The sequence below is a fragment of the Balearica regulorum genome, chromosome 21, assembly GCF_011004875.1.
Source record: "Balearica regulorum gibbericeps isolate bBalReg1 chromosome 21, bBalReg1.pri, whole genome shotgun sequence".
Taxonomy (NCBI): Eukaryota; Metazoa; Chordata; class Aves; order Gruiformes; family Gruidae; genus Balearica; species Balearica regulorum.
The window spans coordinates 985,890-1,004,436 of record NC_046204.1 but is presented as its reverse complement, the minus strand read 5'-3'; the positions used below and the strand labels follow the sequence as shown (position 1 = coordinate 1,004,436).

At 52.6% G+C, this 18,547-nt stretch overlaps 3 protein-coding genes across 5 annotated transcripts; 1 reads left to right on the top strand and 2 right to left on the bottom strand.

Moving 5' to 3' along the window:
• Positions 1 to 813: 813 nt before the first annotated feature.
• LOC142604726 (myo-inositol 2-dehydrogenase-like) lies at positions 814 to 9,851 on the bottom strand. 3 transcript variants are annotated; one of them, XM_075773281.1, is made up of 9 exons: positions 9,463 to 9,851; positions 8,757 to 9,290; positions 7,770 to 7,840; positions 7,175 to 7,283; positions 5,504 to 5,634; positions 5,122 to 5,229; positions 3,995 to 4,113; positions 3,124 to 3,280; positions 814 to 2,345 (listed from the first exon to the last, which is right to left on the bottom strand). In XM_075773281.1, the coding sequence occupies exons 1-9, from the start codon at positions 9,705 to 9,707 to the stop codon at positions 2,197 to 2,199; spliced, it is 1,623 nt and encodes a 540-aa protein (XP_075629396.1). In that variant the 5' UTR covers positions 9,708 to 9,851; the 3' UTR covers positions 814 to 2,196. The 3 variants fall into 3 exon arrangements, 2 of the variants coding, with proteins under 2 accessions (XP_075629396.1, XP_075629397.1); XR_012838569.1 differs by lacking the exon at positions 3,995 to 4,113; XM_075773282.1 differs by lacking the exon at positions 5,122 to 5,229.
• On the top strand, positions 9,706 to 12,349 carry CCDC27 (coiled-coil domain containing 27). The gene is made up of 7 exons (XM_075773625.1): positions 9,706 to 9,822; positions 9,883 to 10,060; positions 10,545 to 10,675; positions 10,817 to 10,894; positions 11,026 to 11,238; positions 11,866 to 11,970; positions 12,096 to 12,349. Exons 1-7 carry the CDS (start codon positions 9,706 to 9,708, stop codon positions 12,231 to 12,233), a joined length of 960 nt encoding a protein of 319 aa, XP_075629740.1. The 3' UTR covers positions 12,234 to 12,349.
• A 243-nt stretch (positions 12,350 to 12,592) lies between these two features.
• Positions 12,593 to 18,261, bottom strand: LRRC47 (leucine rich repeat containing 47). The gene is made up of 7 exons (XM_075773279.1): positions 17,562 to 18,261; positions 17,041 to 17,487; positions 16,199 to 16,315; positions 15,195 to 15,310; positions 14,700 to 14,802; positions 14,204 to 14,293; positions 12,593 to 13,899 (listed from the first exon to the last, which is right to left on the bottom strand). The coding sequence occupies exons 1-7, from the start codon at positions 18,210 to 18,212 to the stop codon at positions 13,660 to 13,662; spliced, it is 1,764 nt and encodes a 587-aa protein (XP_075629394.1). The 5' UTR covers positions 18,213 to 18,261; the 3' UTR covers positions 12,593 to 13,659.
• Between the last annotated feature and the right edge of the window lie 286 nt (positions 18,262 to 18,547).

Genomic DNA, 18,547 nt, shown 5'->3' with positions numbered 1-18,547 from the left:
TCCCACCCACGATGCTCGGGGCTCGCCCGAGATGCGCCTTCCCTCCTTGCAGGCCAGGGTTGACAGGAGGATCATGCAGAAAACAAGCGTGAACTCGGCACGTGCCCCAGGTCCTCCCTCCGTCGCCTTCATCTTGGCGTGCGAGGGCAGCTCCGAGCCTTCGGCACGCGGGAGGTGGCCTCCTCTCCCTCGGCGACGGGCTCTGCTCTGCCTCCCGGGGCGAGGCACCGTCCGAGGCCATCGCGCCCGCCACGCCGATGAGGAACCCACCGCCACTGGCATTGCTGAAATGTGAACCTGTGTCCTAAGATCGTGGCTAATTAAAGCACTTTAATGCTTTAAAGGGTTTGAAACAATCATTCATGTTTTCAATGTTACTGAGGCTTCTTCCAGCAGTATTAACTGATCCACTCCAACCATGGTATGAATGGTATTTTTTGTAATGTTATCTTTGGAAAATGTGTTATTTTTATAGCTGTGGTTTCTCTTTTTTTTTTTTTTTTTGTAACACAATAAAAGCACACGTGGGAATTACAACATCTGGCAACTAAAGTCTTGCTTCTATTGTACGGGAAGCATCCTCCTATACCAGCGCAAGCTCTAAAGTGTGAGACACCAAAAGCTCTTGGTGCTCCCTCCATGCGCTCCCGACGCCCCAGACCCCGCAGAAGTCACACCGGCACAGAGCCAGGCCCCCCAAAATGAAAGGAAACTCGCTTGCTAGTAAGGAATTGCTTACAGAGAGGCAAATGTCTACTGCTTCATAGGTAAAACTTTTTTTTCCCCCCCAATAAATGACTAGAAGATAGACAATTAAATCAATAGCAATCTTTATCATTAAGACGTACCTTTTCTCAGTTTGAAAGATTACACCGTTAAAAACAATATTTCCATGAGAGAATTCTCTTTCATTATAAACGTCACTGCTATTCCTAGTTTTAGTAATATATATCCCATACGTAGGAATGGGAAATTGATTGAACTAAGGAATCTTGCGAGAAGTGTCGTTCATAAAATAACACTCAAGGCAAGAACATTATTTTAATACAATAAAAAAAGCTTTCAAAAGATCTTGAAAACCAGCATGTGAGAAGTAGACAGGATTAGTAAAATCTCTACAGCTGCGATAAGCTCAACGCAAGAAGGAAAAGGTACAAAGAACCTGGTTTAAAAGCGGACTGGCCTGTTGCTGAAGGCACTATCTTCCTCTCTGGCGTATATTCCAAACCTGCTGGACTGTAAAAAAACCCACCTTTAAAAAAGGTAATCAGACGCCTTTCCTAGACTCAAAGGACGTGATTATTAGTTCAATTTTGCTACCAAAATGTTAAGATACAACATTTGCTTTTAAGGAAGAACAACGGTCTGCAGACAGCTGCCGTGTCTGGAATCCAGGCAGCGCCCAGCAGCCGCGGGCTCAGCAATGGATCTTGTGCAGGGCCCCTGTGCAAATTCACAGGTCACATTCCGGAAAAACCCTGTAGTAACGCAGCGTTTATCACTGAAATGGCTGAGCTCCTCTATGGAACAGCCTCAATTTCTGGCCTTACTAGGAAGTCTCCCATCCCTAACGTCGGGTCGGTCAGCGGTCTCCCTCCCTGCTTCTTCAGTTCTTCTCCCCACCGCCCAAGAAGATCAGATTCTAACTTCTTCTTGTCAAAAAGATTTAGAAAACCCTGTAAGACCAGCAAACCAAACAATAAATAGGAGGCCCAGAGGCGAGTTCAGCACAGAAGTCGTGTTCCCGCATATGCTGAAGGGGAAGGAGCAGAGACCAGACGGATGCTCCCGTGTCGTTTCGGAGCATTATGCCATTTCGCTTGTGAAGCTGCCAGGAGAGCTGTCCATGTGCGCCGGTCCCATCGTGGCTGCTGGTGCTCCACGCCACCTTGCCACGGCCCCGGGAGCATCATTTTCCTCTCCCAGGAAAATAGAGCTCCTTGGCCAGCAGAGCTCTGCAGAAGGAAAAGCTGCCTGCATGGAACTGCCCGGATTTCTCGGGGGCTCTGGCTGATGCGCTAAGAAACATCTGCAGCGTCAGCGTTGAGCGCTTCTGCTTCGAAAGTGCCTTTGTCTTCCAGGCATTCCCGGCCGAAATGTCAAAACTGCAAGTCTTATTTGAAGGTTACAGTGGAGACCTCACTGCGCAGCACGGCCTCGCTGCAGCACAGTTTGACGGTTATCCTTCGGCACCTATCACATTATCTCAGTCTTGATCACAGATGAATCCATTGCTGCGCTACGCAAGTCAACAGCGGATCCGTTTCTCCAGGACTGTTCAGCAGCTGCAGCGACCTGAATCGTCCAGAGAAACTGCTCTTTGGTTATCGCGGGGGGTTCCTTGCCTGCAGGGACAGGAACGAAGCGCTGGATGAAACGCACGGTATCGACCCGCTCCACCTTTCGGCACATCGCTGCCCACCGCGGTATCCCTCCTCAGCTCCCAGAGCTGGGGCCTCAGATTTCAAAAAGAAACTTTCTTTTCCCTTTCCTTCCTGCCCTGCAACTACAATCCCGGAGTTTTGTCAATGCGGCCAGCAGAACAGAAATATTTTATTCCTTCTGGGCAGCTAGGACTCTAGAGAAGGCTCTCCTTGCTGTTACAAATGGCTGCTTCCTCCACAAATGACAGTAAGGTCTGTCGGAATTTCCCTGCCCCGATTTCCATTTCTTCTCAGAACACAGTTTCAGATCAACACTCTGTCCCTCACTCGTCTCACTGACTTTGAAATGAGAAAAGCAGCACACCCCCCAACGAAGCCAAGCGATTCGTTTTCATTTACTGGAACAAGGTCAGCTGTTTGCACCTCTGTCGAGCCATCGGCTCCTTCGGAGGCTGACTGCTCCACGCGTGTTTTTACCATCTGCCGAGAACCCCGGCGCTTGTTGGGGCGGCAGCTCAGCCCGTGAAACCCCACGTTCAGTTACGGGGAGCTCACTCCTCACCTGCACAACCCTGGCTTCAACTTAACCGTGACAAACGTCATTCCTAGTTTTCACACCTACTCACTCTTCAGACACAAACACCAAATTTTGATTGCTGTTGGAACAGCTTCCCAGGGAAGTTTTCACTGAAAGCGAATCCAAAGCAACACCGGCCATTAACACGGGCTTCAGCCTCACCTCTCAGGGTTCTCAGAAAGTGTCGAAAGAGCTCCCTGTGCGCATCTCTGTAGCGATCAGCTTGGGTCTGTGAATATATGGATACCGAAGTCCCATGCTCCGTAATCCCCAGGGGATTCTGATTATCTACCCGTAACGTTCCTTGAGAACCGTGAACCTGCAGGGAGGCACCAAACAGGAAAAAGAACAAGGTTTTCCAGTTATCGTGCTTTTGATCTGAAACAGCCGGCTAGTCTACAGAAGCCCTGGCTTGTACGACCACGAAAAAAGTAGCTTCTACAATTAGGAGTTACAACTGACGCACCCCCTCGCGCGGATCGGACATGACAGAAAATACCAGGTAGGTGTTGTAGCGCAGCAGCTTCTGCTTACGTGATACCTCCTTTTTTTTTTTCCTTCCACCTGAGCCAAGCTCCTTCGTAAGTATTTAACAGATATCGCTCCCCAAATCCAGCCCATGTGCCTGTTATAATTCGTGACTTTAGGAATCTACGGACAATTTGCCTCCGAGTCTCCACCTTTCTTCCCCTTTAATATCCTGAGCTCTTGGCTTGCTGCACACCTAGAAACACCCAGACAGGCAGCGAAGGAACTGTATGACACCATTTCAGCCTTGGGAGAGCTGACACCAGCTCCTGCTCTAGTTCGACTGCACGCAGCTCACAACCCCACCAGAATACACGTAAACAGAGGCAAAGTTTGGGTAGCGCGAGAGGGAGCGGATTGTAGGTTAACGCACACAGGCAACCTGCTGCTGCCGAGGTGTTTTGTGAGACGCGCTTGCGGGCACACGCACGGGGCACACACAGAGGGTAAAACTCGTGCTAGCCTGCGGCGTGGCGACAGGCTGGACTGAAAAGTAAGAACGCACCTCTAGTCTCTGATCACAGCTTTTAGTGCAGTGCTGACTGACGTCCAAAGTAACAATTGCTCCACTAGGAAATTTCATGCTGACCGCTACAGTGTCTGCATCCTTCAAGTAGGCCATATCTGAGTGACAAAAAAGGCACTCGCTCACACCAGGAACAGCAAACCTGCAAGTACTACGACTACAAAGTGCTGCTCTTCCTTTAAGAGGTGACGCTGGCTCCACAATACCTTCAAGAGGAAGTGAGGGCGACAGCAAAGCGCTTTCTGCAACGTGCGCCAGCTGGTTTACCTTGAGCGGCGCTTCCGACAGAGAACAAGCAGCTCTGCGGCAGCGCACAGCCCCCAGGCCTGACCTCCACCTTCCCAGCCCGTGGCTCGCCCTAGAGAAGGCTTCCACTTCTTCTTCCAAGCACATTTCCCTTTGCAGCTTATTGCAGCCGAGATGGGGCAACTTCCAGCTCGTAGCTAGAACGAGGTAGATGGTACAAAGTCCACCCTGGGGCGTTTTGTTCGTTGCATTTCAACGCTTTACCATAGATTGTAACATTGCGTACTACACCTTCCAACAGCAGCCAGGCAAGGTCGGCGGCAGCTGCAATTACCTTAATTAAAACTGTTTAAAAAAATGGCAGCTTCCAGTTTTATGGTTAGTTTGAATTAGACTGGTAACCCAGAGCGTGCCCATCAGCTTGACGCAATCCAGAGTAAATTCCCAACTTTATGCTGAGATCAACGGGAAAGCGCCAGAGAAATCGGAGCAGGCAAAGAACTGGAAAAGACTGGGCTGCCGTTCTTGGAAGCACAGAGCTCTGCTTGTTACTTCCTGCACTCTGGTTTTCGCACGGCAAACTCGATATCCCTCAATGCTGTACAGAGCGGAGTTCAGCGACAGCTCTACAGCAACCGCCTGGCATCGGCGGGGAACTGACACAGTTCAGAAACCATCGCTAAACACCCTGCCTACGACAACGCCTGAGACTCGCCTTCTATGTCACTAGACTGTTTTCTCAACTGTTCCGTGATGGAAGCATTACGTCATGGCAACCATGCTCCCATATGCTCTTCCTTCCCAAATTTAGTACTGAAGTCCAGAAGTACATGATAAACTATCAAGAAATTTAGTCTTACCTGCACAGAATGCATGCCCCAGTGAAAATACTGTATCTGGTGCACTCTCTCCCAACAACAAACTGATAATATCTATATCGTGCACAGCAGCATTATAAAAAATTCCACCTGCAAGAAGCAAAACTGGGCATTAAGGTCTCCACGTTTAAAACGCACAGCCAGCGTACATTTCTGAACTGCCCCGAGGCAGATATAAAAAGCCCCCGTCATCGAAGAAACTAATACTAAAAGCAAACAGAGAAATGCAACAAAAATAAAGATCGGGAAAGAAAACACTCCTCAAACGTTACGGCTACGCAGAGGGGACTCTCCACCGGAACACGGGCAAGATACACGTCCAGCCCTGTGAGAAGGAACCCCTCCGAAGCAAGGCGCTCAGTACCTGATGTTTTTAGGAAGCTCAGAGATGCCGCGGGATATATGCTGCTAATTGTGGAAATCCGGTGGATCCTCCCCAGCGCCTGGCTGTCGCGGACCTTCTTGTACAAGAACTGCAGCGCTGGGTCAAAGCGCCTTCAAAGAGAGACAAGGAATGAATGCAGCCCAGCGTTTGGAGGAGGAGGCGGCCACCTGGGCCGCCGTTACTGCCGCGGTGCACAAGGCCAGCTCGGTGGCAGCAAGCGTGTGACACGATGCAAACCTCACCAGGCAGACAGGGTTTGACACAGCTTTCTAACTTCAGCCGCTTATTATGCACGAATTTTCTGTCTGGCAGACAAGCCTAAGAGCTGCCTTTGTGAAGACTTAAACTAACAACCTCAACGAAGACATTAAACTACAGGGGCTAGAAGCACGTGAAGGCCCAGTAAATTGCCTACAGCTCGTCTCAGAGCCCTGCCTACAGGATTCTGTTCAGTGGAGCGTCAACCAAAACCTCAGCTGGGGTTCAGCCCCACGGCTGGCATCAGACCCGCACCACGCGCTCTCCAACGGAAAAGGCCAATGTTAGGGCACACCTATCGCCGTGTGCAAAACACGTATATGTTTGTCTGAATGACTGTTATTTGCAATGAAATTAACTCTTCCCCACAGAGAAGCACAGAGCAATCGCGTGTCTTTACCGACAACCACATCCACTCAGCGAACGCTGTTAAAAGCTGAGCGCAAGCTTAAAGTGGCATTCTGGGCTTTTGGCAGAGCTCCCTGAACTCCCGCACGTTTAACAGAGCGGAAGCAAATGAAAATTAATCTACTTTCCTTCCGTTTCAGTGATTTAATCTTAAGGGTCCAGATGTAAGGTCACAAGTGGAAATATCACTTTATAAAGATTAATAAACCTATTCCCATCACACAGACCAGTAATTCTAACAACAGATGGAATTTCCACGGCCACGTATTTGCAGTCCTCGAGGTTAATAATCCTCAAACACCGTCCCCTCTAAAGGCATAATTAGCAAATCAGTGAAAATACAAAAAAGTTACAAGACAGGAAGAGATTTCAATATTATGAAAATCTATTCAAAGAGCAGCCTTTTTCTCCGCTGTTTTAAAGAGACAATTCACTGCCTTCTTCCAATTTCTAGTTACTGCCACAAAGGTGTCACACAGGGCAAAAAGGACAGCTACCCTGAGACCCAGAAAAAGTACAATACGCACGGACAGAAGGTTCATCTGGAAGCCCAACGCACGAGCCAAGGTCAATGCCAGAGGGCACTACCAGACTAAGCAGGGTTGCAAACTAAGGAGAAACTGCCTTGGCGGATGGCTCGGGGCCATCGGAATATTTCCTCCTCTGAAGCTCCAACTAGCCACAGCATCGCAAAACCTCCAAGGGACTGCGGAGGTGTGGACCCCAACCAATCTAAAAACCCCGATTGAGTTCCACTAGCATCCGTTCAAGTGAACATTTATTTTAACCTCGTGACAGCTAGATTTTCATCTCCATTACGCATGAAGAATTAAGCCAATCTAATTAACTCCCAGATGAACAACGTTAACAAGCAGCAGTGAAACCAAGTTTATTTGAGGACAAATTCAGGAAAGCCCGAGGAATCAATGCTATGTTCAGACACGCGCTTCTTATCAAGTATAATTCGGAAGAAAAATGTCTTACTTGTAGAATCCACACACCAATGGCCTTCCACATCTGTCAGCTTCATCAAAACAAGCTTCTGCCGTCTGCCTGTCAAAACTGGGCAGCCTCTCGCAAAATACACCTTTTCCTGTGCAAAAAGGTACAGAACACGGAACTGAAGGCAAGAAGCAGTCTGCACAAGATGTTTTTATCTTGCAATAACGTACACACATCATTACATTTGAGAAAGTACCTCTGATGAAACCCAAGCACAGCTTTTTATGTATTGATGCTACCAACTCCCTTTGGGGCCCCAGCTCTGGTTTTACTGGTCCCAAGAAACGCGACTGTTCTGAAAGACGGCTTTCCCTTCAGTCCCACTGGCGATTCCAGGACCAGACACTCTGTACTGGGACCAGCACGGTACCAACTCCACTGGTGTTAAGCCATTAACCTCAGTGTCATCAGTAGACTAATTTCTCTTTAATGAAGCAATCAGAGTCTGCACAACTCAAGGCACACTGCCGAAACAAGAAAGCATTCACGCTTCAATCGTTCTGCAAGCGTACAGGGTCTGCCTCAGCGCGTGCTACCGACTACAGATAAAAGCTGAATGTGCAGCCGCTCCTCTTACCTGCTCGTAAAGCGTCGATTACGATCTCAGAGGCTTCTTCAGGTGGTGAACAAATAATGGCTCCCGAGACTCTGCAGAACTCAAAAGAAAGATCCTCAGTGAAGACAAAGTTCTTACTAGAATGAACAATGCTTCAAAAGTTCCTTTCAGTTACAGTTATTTTTATGATAGCCGCCTCAAACTTTGTGGAAGAGTTAAAAAAAAAAGACATAAAACCCCAAGGCATAAAACTCTGGAAGCATCAGTTACGTTATAAAAGGAACTTGGTACCTGCTCGCGAGGATGAAACATGGGATCACCTATACAGGTTAAAATTACAGGTGGCACAATGGAACTGCACTGCTTTGCCTGCATCTTAAGAAAGTCTTTTAAAGGTGTCCTTTCACAACGACTTCAATCCTGTTAGTTAACACATACACTGAAATTGGAAGTATTTGTGCAGTAGGGCTCCTGACAAGCCATCGGTACATCTGAGCTTATTACCATTCCCTAGTTTCTAGTATCAGCTCCCTCTTTGTCAAAAGCTCTGCCTTTCCCGTTTGCAAGGATGTTTAAAACACCAATTCGAGAATTGCCCGTAGCCGCATCACTAAATGTTACTTGTTCAGTTGAACTGTAAAGCAAAACGCCACAACCTTTCCCATTTGCAGCAATCCTTTCTGATCTCAAACTGTTTCAAAAGAGCCACCAAAGACAGCCAGCCGCCCCAAGGTTGAAAAACTGGCAGGCAGCAGGGAAGCGTGTTGTTTATTGCTTTGTGGGAACGGAGGAAAATAAGGGGGGTTATCTCTTAACAAAACTGCCTTCAACTAAACTCCTCGGAGCTTCCATCACTTCTGGGCATGAGTCAAGCTAAGCTGCTCAGGTCTGGGTCCACTACAGCACAGGGCCTTTTCCAGAGACGGGAAGCAAGTCTCACACGGAGACGCTCGCCCCAAGCCTCGCGGCAGGGAAGCAGCACGCACGGGAGCTAGCGGCGGGCAGTACCGCTGATCGTTGAGCGCGATGTCAGCGTCCTGCTGCCGCAGCACCCTGGTGCCGGCCAGGAACTCGGTGTCGAAGGCACGCTCCACCTCCTCCAGCTGATCCTCCACGATGTAAAGCAAGCAGCAGCCCGTTTCCTCCAGCAGGTTTTGAAACAAGGCTTTATTAAGGAGCCCTACGCCGAAGAGAGCGAGGCCGACGCCGCTGCTGTGCCGTGCGGTGGGCACCGGGCTGTCGTGCGCCTCGGGCACGGGTTCCCGCTGGCCGGCCTGCTTCGAGGGGGCAGGCGCGATCCTCACGTGGAAGGCGGCAAGCGCCGAGGGGCGGCTGGCGGAGGTGGAGGGCGTCGGGTCTTCCCGCGGGGCGGCCGCGCTGGCAGGGTGGAGGGGAACCAGCGGCTTGTGGCAGGAGGGCGGAGAGGGGACCATGCCGTAGCCGGTGCCGGTGCCGGCGGCGAGGATGAAGGACGGCTGGGAGAGCAGGGAGGGCGCGTCGAGCTGCAGGGGCAGGCCGGTGCCGACGTCTGGACCTGCAGAGCTGGGCGAGACGGACAGGGGAGGGCTGGGGGCGAGACGGGACGGGGAGGGCCGGGGCGAACCTCTGCTCTCCCTCCCCGAGCGAGAGGCAGCGGCCCCGCGCCCCGCCCGGCTCCCAGCCCCCGCTCTGCTGCCCGGCGGCCTCGGCCGGGCCGGGGGGGGGCGGCACTCACAGGAGCAGCGGGGCGCGCAGGCCGTGCTGGCGGAGGAGGCGGCGGTTGCGGTAGTGGCGGCCGGAGGAGAGGTGCTCCAGGATGCGGTCGCGGCGCACCCGCATGGGCAGCTGGCAGGAGGTGCAGTACAGCGTCTCCACCACCGCCGCTTCCCCGGCGGCGCCGCGCTCCAGGAGGTGCCGCTTCACCGCCAGCTCCGAGAACTCGGCCGCGTAGTCGTGCAGCGTCTTCTTCTTCCGCCCCATGGCGGCGGCGCGGCCCGGCCCGGCCGCCCCGGAAGCGGAAGGCGAAGGTTCCGCCGCCGTTGCCTGGCAGCCGGGCGCGGCGCCCCGGCGGAGGCCGGGCCCGTCCCCTCCTCCGGCAGGCCGGAGCTGCTCGGAGCCCTGAGCTCGGCCCTCGGCCCCGGTTCTCACCCCGCAGGAGATGGAGGGAAGGAGCTCAGGCGAAGCAGCCCGCCGTGAAGCCGTCGGCCACGCCGATGTTGGCGGGGTCTTGCGGGAGCCGGCGCGGGTGGCAGAGCTCACCGGAACCCAGACAGGCGACCGAGAGCTCCGGGAGCAGCTGCAGAAGGCAAAGGACGACTACAGCATGGCCACGGGTACCTGGGAGGGCCCCAGCAAACACGCCGCTATCCCAGCAGCCAGGTTCATCTGCTGCCCGTCCCGCCGCTCGTGCCCAGAACAAACCGGAGGGCAGGGTGTCGGGAGCGCAACCCCCGCTTTCCGCTGTCGCCTACAGCGAGCCGAACCGCCGCTTCTCTTCAAACCGCTTTCTCTGCCCCCTTAGACTGGAGCCCCAGCAGCATCCCGGGGCAGCCGCCAACGTTTCGGCGCTCCGGCAACCTGCGCTGGTGTGACCCACCCTGCCGGGGCTCTGAGCAGCTCCTGCCTCGCCGGTGCAGGCGGTTCCAAGGTGTATCACAGCAGCGTACAACGGAACGCCTTACCCACCGCTGTCACTGCGGCATTAACTTCACCCCCCGTCATAGCAGCAGCTCTGCCCGTGCTTACCTGAAAAAAAAGGGGCTGCGAAGCTTTTGGCAGGGATTCGCTTTGCTTAACAGCAGCACTCTGATTTTACAGGTGCCATCTCTTCCTTGCAAAGACAACTGGAGATCCAAGAATCCCAGCTCCGGAGAATCAAATCTGAAAAGGAAATGCTCCAAAAGAAGCTGAGAGAGCGAGAAAATCAGCTACAAGCCATGTCTACCAAGGTACCGCCCCGAGAGCGCAGTGGCCGTCGTTAGGAGAGCCTGCAGTGGGGAATCCGGGCTTTCCGCAACACCTCCCTTTCTCAGAGACAGGAGGTGCCCCTCTGAACCGCAAAACTGAGGCATAAAATATTTTTTTTTAAGTTTTGCAGTCTGAGAGAAGAACGGAAACATGAAGAAATGATGGTGACAATAGAGAAGGAGAACTGCAGCCTTCGACAGGTAAATTCAGTGCAAAGCTGCTATAGAAAATTCTTGTACTAGCTGCTTAGTTGTGCTTGGTTTAGTCTTGGGGGAGTTTGCCTGCTCGCTTTCTTCCTCGCAATAACGTCTGGATTTATTGATGTCCTCAGGTTGTTACAGAACAGGAATGCAGACTGGCTGAGCAGAACAAGCTGATCAGTGAGTTACAGGGGACGGTCAGCAAGCTACAGGCAGAGGTCCTGAGCGGCCAACACCACATCCGTAAGCAGCAGCGGGTGCAAGCGGCGATCCAGAGCCAAGCCGAGACACTGGAGCACAGGGAGCTGCGGACTAGAGTGGCCCTGGAGTGCATCACCAGCAGGGTAAGCGTAGCTGCCATCGCCTCAGACTCCTGCCCCCCTCTCGGGAGGTGCCTCAACCAGAGTGTAAAAGCTGAGAGACATTCTTGGGCAGAAGCACAGCGGGAGATGCACCAAGGGCTTCGCAGTCCTCGGCTCTCAGAGCCTGGCTTCCCTTTGCAGGCACGGGGCCAGAGCAGCAGGAAGCTTGGTCCTTTTGCTTCCCAGCTTGTTAGCATGTGGCTGTTACATCGCTTACAAAGCAAACAGACCTCAAATAGCAGAAGCCCTTGAGAAATGGGAGTTCAGAACAGATAGATCACTGGGTCTCTAATATCCTTCCTGACCAAAGTACCAGGTATCACCTTAAAGCATGTTTGCACAGCTGGGCCCTGGCTGAAGGCTGCCATAGTGAGCACAGAGTCCAACACCTGGGTAAGGGGCTTGGTCCACCCAGAAACGCGTCTTTATCATGCTGCTTGCAGTGAAGCCTGGTCAAACTGCCTGTAATCTCACATACGCAGACTTGCCACTTCATCCCTCACTGGTACTTTGCCCAAGCCTGACCGCATAGCCTCTGTAAATCCAGGCAAACGCCAAAGAATTGTATACAGACTAAACACCCATACTTCTGTCCTCTTTTATCACCAGTTTGAAAGATATCGAAGCAAAATAATTCAGGCAACGTTCAGTACAGCAGGCACCAAGCCTCCCCAGGCAGAGGTCACCGATGAGGAGCTGCTGGAGGCAATGCAGGTACGTGGCTCTTTTGAGCTCTGCTTCCAGCAGCGGGCAAAGAACCATGGAGATAAGGGAGCACTGTGAAGTACCGCTCTCCGCCTAATGCTTTCCCACCCCTTTTACACATCCCTAACTTCCAGAAAATAATTAACGAACGGACGGAGTTCCATCAGATGCTGAAACAGAAAGGCATCAAGGTCCCATTGCTCCACAGCATCGACACAGCAACTTTGTCACCCACCAGTGCTAAGGGAAGGAGGAAGAGTCCCGCAAGGTAGCATCTTTCAGCATGTGAAAAGCAGCCCGAACGGCTGCACCAGAACGTGGCCCCCCCCTTCAGGCTCCTCTTCCTTGGTTTTCAGACGGTGACTTACTAACAAATTAAATTCCTTGTTACTAAAATCCAGTTCTGCGGGAATATCTAATTCAGTTGTTTCAACTGACTCGGAGCACAATTCACTGTAAATCTCTGGTCAGTAGAAACCTTTGACTTTGCAGGGCAGCTTGAGGCACTACAAGTAGCTAGGAAGGATTATGTCACCATTTTTGCAGTACACAATAGCTGCTTTGGCGAGTTTGTATAGTTACGTGATTGGAGAATTCACCAACGCCAAAACAAGTCACAGGGACACATGACTGCAAGAACTGGTTTATTATTTTTCCATTCAATACGCAAGTCCCAACATGTGAACGTATTTGACACGGTATCTGGAAGTTCAGGTAGAGCTATCATTTTTAACCGAAAAAAGGCAAGCTGTGGGTCACCCTAGCCCATGGAGAGGTTTGCATTCATAAAGGTAGCAGCCCGCGTGTAAAAGTCACCCACAGACTGCAAGAATTAGAATCGCTCAAACTACCTGTATTTTGGAAGGTGTATTTCGGGGGGGTCACGCTGGGCAACAGCGCTTCTGTTCTGGGGAGAGGGGAGCTTCAGGAGTGTCGACGTAAGGCAGCATTACCCTCCTGAGCCAGAACAGATTCAGTGCTCGAGCACCAGTAACTCAACGGGTGCACGAGGTCACAACTGCTGTTTCCGCAAGGGTGGGTGAGGGCTCTAAAATGTACTGGGACAGGCAAAGCCCTGCAGTCAGTTCAACTAACGTCACTTAAAAATGGAAGCTGTGTTAACGTCAGAACACAGCAACTGTCACTTTAAAACTCACTCTGGAGTTCTGACAGCAATTACATTTTCACAATGGCTCCAGACATACAAATAAAACCATGCAGAATGAGATGCCAGCGAGGCGACTTTGCCGTCTGCCCTCAGTACCGGGCTGTCGCACATGACTGGGTTCCACTGCTGTCACCTACTGCATTTCTCAGTTGAGCTGCCAATGTAATAATCCAGCTGAAACACACCAGGAAGAAGCAGTGATCCTGCAGAAACACATGACTGCACTCATTTTGTAAATGCCAAGGTGTCGCAGTGCTTTTCTCTACAAGGTAACGCATCCTGACTTCCAATACCTGCTCTGCCCTTAAGTTTGCATTTATCTACCGAAAATGGCTTTCTATAAGGCTGAAAGAATGCAACACTCCCTGCCACAGCCTGATCACACTTTCTAGTTTTCACATACCCAGGCAGGATGCTCTGCTTCTGTTCTTTCAAAAAAGCCAAACCACCTTCCTGGGTACAAGCTGCATGGTTGAAAATGGGGGGGGGGGGGGAAGAAAACAGAGTAATTTTCTTAGCTTCGATAGCTGCTAACGTATTACGGTCAGAAGAGAGGAAACTGTGGTTAGGTCGGTTTTTGAGGGATAAAGTACTTTCAAGTTTCCGTCTGTGTCCACCACTCGAACCTGCTCCACTACCAACGGAAAATTCGTCGGCTGTATGCTTTGGCCGGGGTTCAAATTCACTGGCCCACAAAGAGCATCAGATTCGTTATCTGAGCCCAAGTCTTCCTTATTTTCCATGGTAAATCTGTTCAGTTCTGCAATTTTCTGTTACAAGCAAAACAGAGAAAACAAGATGTATTCTGTTGAAAGTCAAACCATAAATTTCCAATTGTGGTAACACAACATTAGTTACCCTGCTGAGCTTTGAGGTTGGCCAGTTAGTCAGGATACAAAAAGGTAACAACCTCTTGCGATACAGCAAGAACGGAAGAGTAAGTGAAGGAGAGAGAATACTACTACTACTAAAATAACAATCAGCTTCTGTATTCTTCTCAATACATGGGAGCAATTACACATTTGACTGAGAAGCACACCGAAAACAGATAGGATATTCTACTGAACTTCTTACCAGAATTAGTGTGTCCATGACATCTTTGCAGATCTGTAAACTGGTATCGCTTGTCACTTCCAGAAACAGGTCACGGGTGTCTTTTCTAATCTGTCAGAATAGTACAGGTAAGGCAAGTAAGGAATCGGAGCACCCACAGGCACCTGGTGACATTTCAATACACAAACTGACCGCAAGACTCGCACTCAATTCAGCCAGAGGCAAAGCACTGCCTTTCTTCATGGGTCAGACCCCTCTATTCTCGCCCTCCAACAAAGCCACCTCTGCGAAGGCAGACCGGTGCCTCTGAAACAGCTTGCCAGATTTACACGGGTAAAAACCGAACTCCTCAATCTGACAGTCTGGCAGAGAAGAGTCAGGCTTTGAAGATTTAATTTGGAACGCAATGACAAGTTTCACAGAACTGCGCTTATCTTTGAGTTGGGAGTTAAATACCTCTCAGCAGAAAGAAACACTGTTGAATTCTGATTAATGTATTTCCACTAACAGAGAGTACCTTTGTTTTCTCACTGTTGGTTATTGGCGGGAAAGAAATCACGATGCCTTCGGCATCCACAAGACATGGGTAGTTATCTTTGCCATCCAGCAACTGGAGATACCTGCCAAGAAAAAACAAGGAGCAAGAAGTAACTGAAACGGCAGCTGCACACGATGGCAGAAAATAGCAACAAAAGGTAATTAGCACATTCCTGATCTACCATGGAACAAAAACTGGAGTTGGAGCACTAAAATTCAGCAACTCTTGACGCAGCTAGAAATAACAGAAGGCACTCATCATCCTTGTTTCACTCCAGGTTACTCTCTATGCATAAATTCAGCTTGGCATTTTTCATCTTGACTCCTGAACACTCGCGCTGCCTTTGTTAGCCCTGCCACCACTACAGAACATGCTTCAGAACACCATCGAGCACATTTTCCTCAGCGCTGTTTCTCTATACAAGAAGTTACCAAAATTTGCACAAAGAAACCCAGAAGAGATCAGTATACTGACTTGTGCAATCCAGAAACATTCTGACGCTTCTTCTGTTTCCTCTGCTCCTCGGCTTCCAATTGCAGCTGGCGGAGAAGATCCTTTGCCTTGATCTCCTTTCGACCCAGGGGCACTATCTATGCCACACCAGAAGAGAAACATTTGAGTTTAAGAGTGCCTCAAACACTGGGATTATTAAAACTCTCCTGTAAGTGAGTCAGTAATTAAAACCCTACTTGTGCATGCCGTCCTTCCCAAGTCCTATTTCATTGTGAAAATACTCTTTCTATTTCACATGGAGTGCTATAATCACACCGAGTTTAAACCTTCGCATGAGCTACAATGCCCACTGGAAAGCCAGGCTTGTTGGCTAGTCCTAAACCAGGCGTGGACAGTTTCCCTCCATCCAGTCCTCTGACCAGGTCCATCACTGTCATTGCCTGCTGCATAATGGGAAACCTGCCGTCTCGTAACAGAAGCCGTGTATGAAAGGCTCTGCGAGCCATCAGGAAAACGAAGAATTCGTTCCTGAGGCTCAGGCCATGTGCACAGAACAAACACAGATATGAGGCACCTGGAGAGTAGAACGCAACAAAAACTTTGGGTCAGCCCCAAAGGGTCAGAGTGTCCCAACTGTTCAGCCCTTCAGCGTGATGGGTCCTGGAGGCAGGACAGCGACAGGCACATTGAAACAGGCCTACGTAAGTACGGATGCTGAATCTGAAATAGATTTTTGTATTCTGGATTGAAGTACAGCCTAAGCGCTCGTTGTACAGATGTACTACAAGCTTCTGATTTTCCTTCCCTTCTTTGACAGCAGCCACAGAAGCCCACAGACCCTGCAGCGACTTTGGTTAGGTTACCCTGAAGGCTGCTGCCAGCCCGGCGCTCTCATAGCAATGAGCACCTGCTCTGGCCTGCGGTGCTCCGGGCACATCCTGACGTACACGGACCTCCAGGAACGTTATGGTGGTAACACCACAACACAGGAGAAGCGGAAAGGCGCACCGTGCCACTGGCCCTACCTTCAGTTCGTCAGGAGGCTGAACGTCGTACGTCAGGGGACCCTTGATCAACTGCAAGTCGTGGGTGGCAATTGTGGCTGCTGTCCGCTTTTCACAGATGTCCTCATGCAGTTTAGTCTAAAACATAATGAAAGCCATCAAAATATACCAAAAATATCAAAGTGGTTTATCCCTCTGAGGGTTCAGATTCTTCTATATTGAATGTTTGAGGCATTAACCCTCTTGCATTAAATGGAACTCAGCTCTTCACCTGCAAAATAATGTTATCTGAATGAGAACCTGAACGTAAAGATAGTGAAGCACAGCACGTGACATGTTTCTCGACCGGGAGGTAAACACTTTTAACTCAGAACACAATCACCAAGACGTGAGTCTGGTAATCTGAAAGAAGCTAACACCTGCCATCTAGACAGACAGGCGAGCAGCACGCCCAGCAAAAGCCTGTGCTTACGATACCTCCGTCGGAAGGTTAGGCGTGCAAGAGTTTTAGCAGAGATTAGGGGACTTGGAGCCAAACCCAGGTACTTCTAATGCGAACATGGGTTCAGTACCAGTTCTCAACACAAACAAGCCTGTTACGGAGGCAAGGCAAACGGGCGTGCGTTCATCACCCTCCCATGGCAATATCTAAGCTCCTCTCAGGCTCTTCATGAACAGCAGCTTTACCCACTGCGGACTGAGTAGGCAGCACGCCGTCCCGCCGTACGCCCCCACCTGCTAGCTGAAGGGTTCGCACCGAGTTTGAGAAATTTCTCTGCTGGAAGAAGTCTGGAATGGTCCGTTCCCAACACTGCTAGCAACGTTCCCATTGCAAATGAGTAATGCAAGGCCGTGGCAGTTACCTGTGCGGACAGGAACCTCTTCAGAGCGTTTCCTGGCTGTAAGTTCACTCCCTTCAGCACGCAGCACACAATGAAGGGTCGAACATCTTGGACACCTGGGCTTGCTTTAACCACCAAGGGCGCCGCATTTTCGGAGACATGCAGGACCTTCACCAGCAGTTTGCTCGCCTCCTCCAGCTCGTTCTGCTCCCCGTCCCCACCATCCTTCTTCTGCTGCTTCTCCCTCTTCTTCTTCCTGGCCTCCTCTCGGGTGCCCTCGGGCTTGCCCTTCCCGCGGCCCCCGGCCCGCAGGTACTCCAGGATGGCCTTCGTCTGGCAACCGTTGACCATCTTCTCCAGCCGCTTGTCCTTCAGCTGGTTGCCCCTGAAGTTGGCCTCCTTCAGCCGGGGGCAGTCGGCCAGCGCGGCGGGCAGCTCCTGCAGCCGGTTGTTGGCCACATCCAGGCTCTGGAGGAGACAGAGACACAGACTGAGACGGGCTGGGCGGCGGTGCGGGAACCTGGGGAGGCGGCCGCTCCCACCTTGAGGGCCGGCAGCGCGGCGATGTCGGCGCCCAGCTCCGTGAGCTCGTTGTCGGCCGCCTCCAGGCGGCTGAGGAGCGGGAAGGGCCCGCCGGGGCCGGCGGCGGGGGGCAGGAGCCCGCCGGGCAGCGCCCGCAGGCGGTTGCCGGAGAGCAGCAGCGCCTGGAGCTGCGGCGCGGCGCGGGCCAGCCCCGGGCCCAGCTCCCGCAGCCGGTTCCCGCTCAGGTTGAGGCTGCGCAGCTGCGGGAAGGCCGGGGCTCCCGCCGGGGCTCCCTCCGGGGCTCCCGCCGGCTCCGCCGCCCCGCCCAGCGCGGCGGGCAGCGCCTCCAGGCCGTTGCCGGAGAGGTCGAGGAGGCGGAGGGCCGGCAGCGGCCCGCCCAGCCCCGCGCCCAGCCCGGCGGGGCCCAGCGCGTTACCGCGCAGCACCAGCGTGTGCAGGGCGGGCAGGGCGGCGGCCAGCCCCGGGCCCAGCTCCCGCAGCGCCGCGCAGCCGCTCAGCTCCAGCGACTGCAGCAGCGGCAGCGCCAGCAGCGCCGCCGGCAGCCGCCCGCCGCCCGCCGCCACCCGCTCCGCCACCGCCGCGCCGGGCAGCGCCAGCTCCCGCCGCCGCTCCCGCGCCGCCGCCTCCAGCTCCGGCCAGGCCGCCGCCATGGCGCCGCGCTCCCTCCTCCGCGGGAAGGCCCGCCCCGCCGCCGCGCTGCCCGGGAACGCCCGCGCAACAAACCCCCCCGCCTGCCCCGGGGAGAGCCGCGCAGCGCCCCGGGGCCCGTCCGCAACGCCCTGCGGGAGCGCGGCGCTCGGGCGAGGCCCGGGGAAGGAGCAGCCGCGGCCCGGTGATGCGGGCAGCGCTACCGGCGGGCAGCGCTACCGGCGGGCAGCGCTGCAGAGCAGCCGTACGGGTACCCCGAGGTGCAGCCGCGGCATCGCTCCGCAGCCCCGCTGCCGCCCCACCCGCTCGGCTCTGTTCTAGCGGCTGGAGGAGGCAG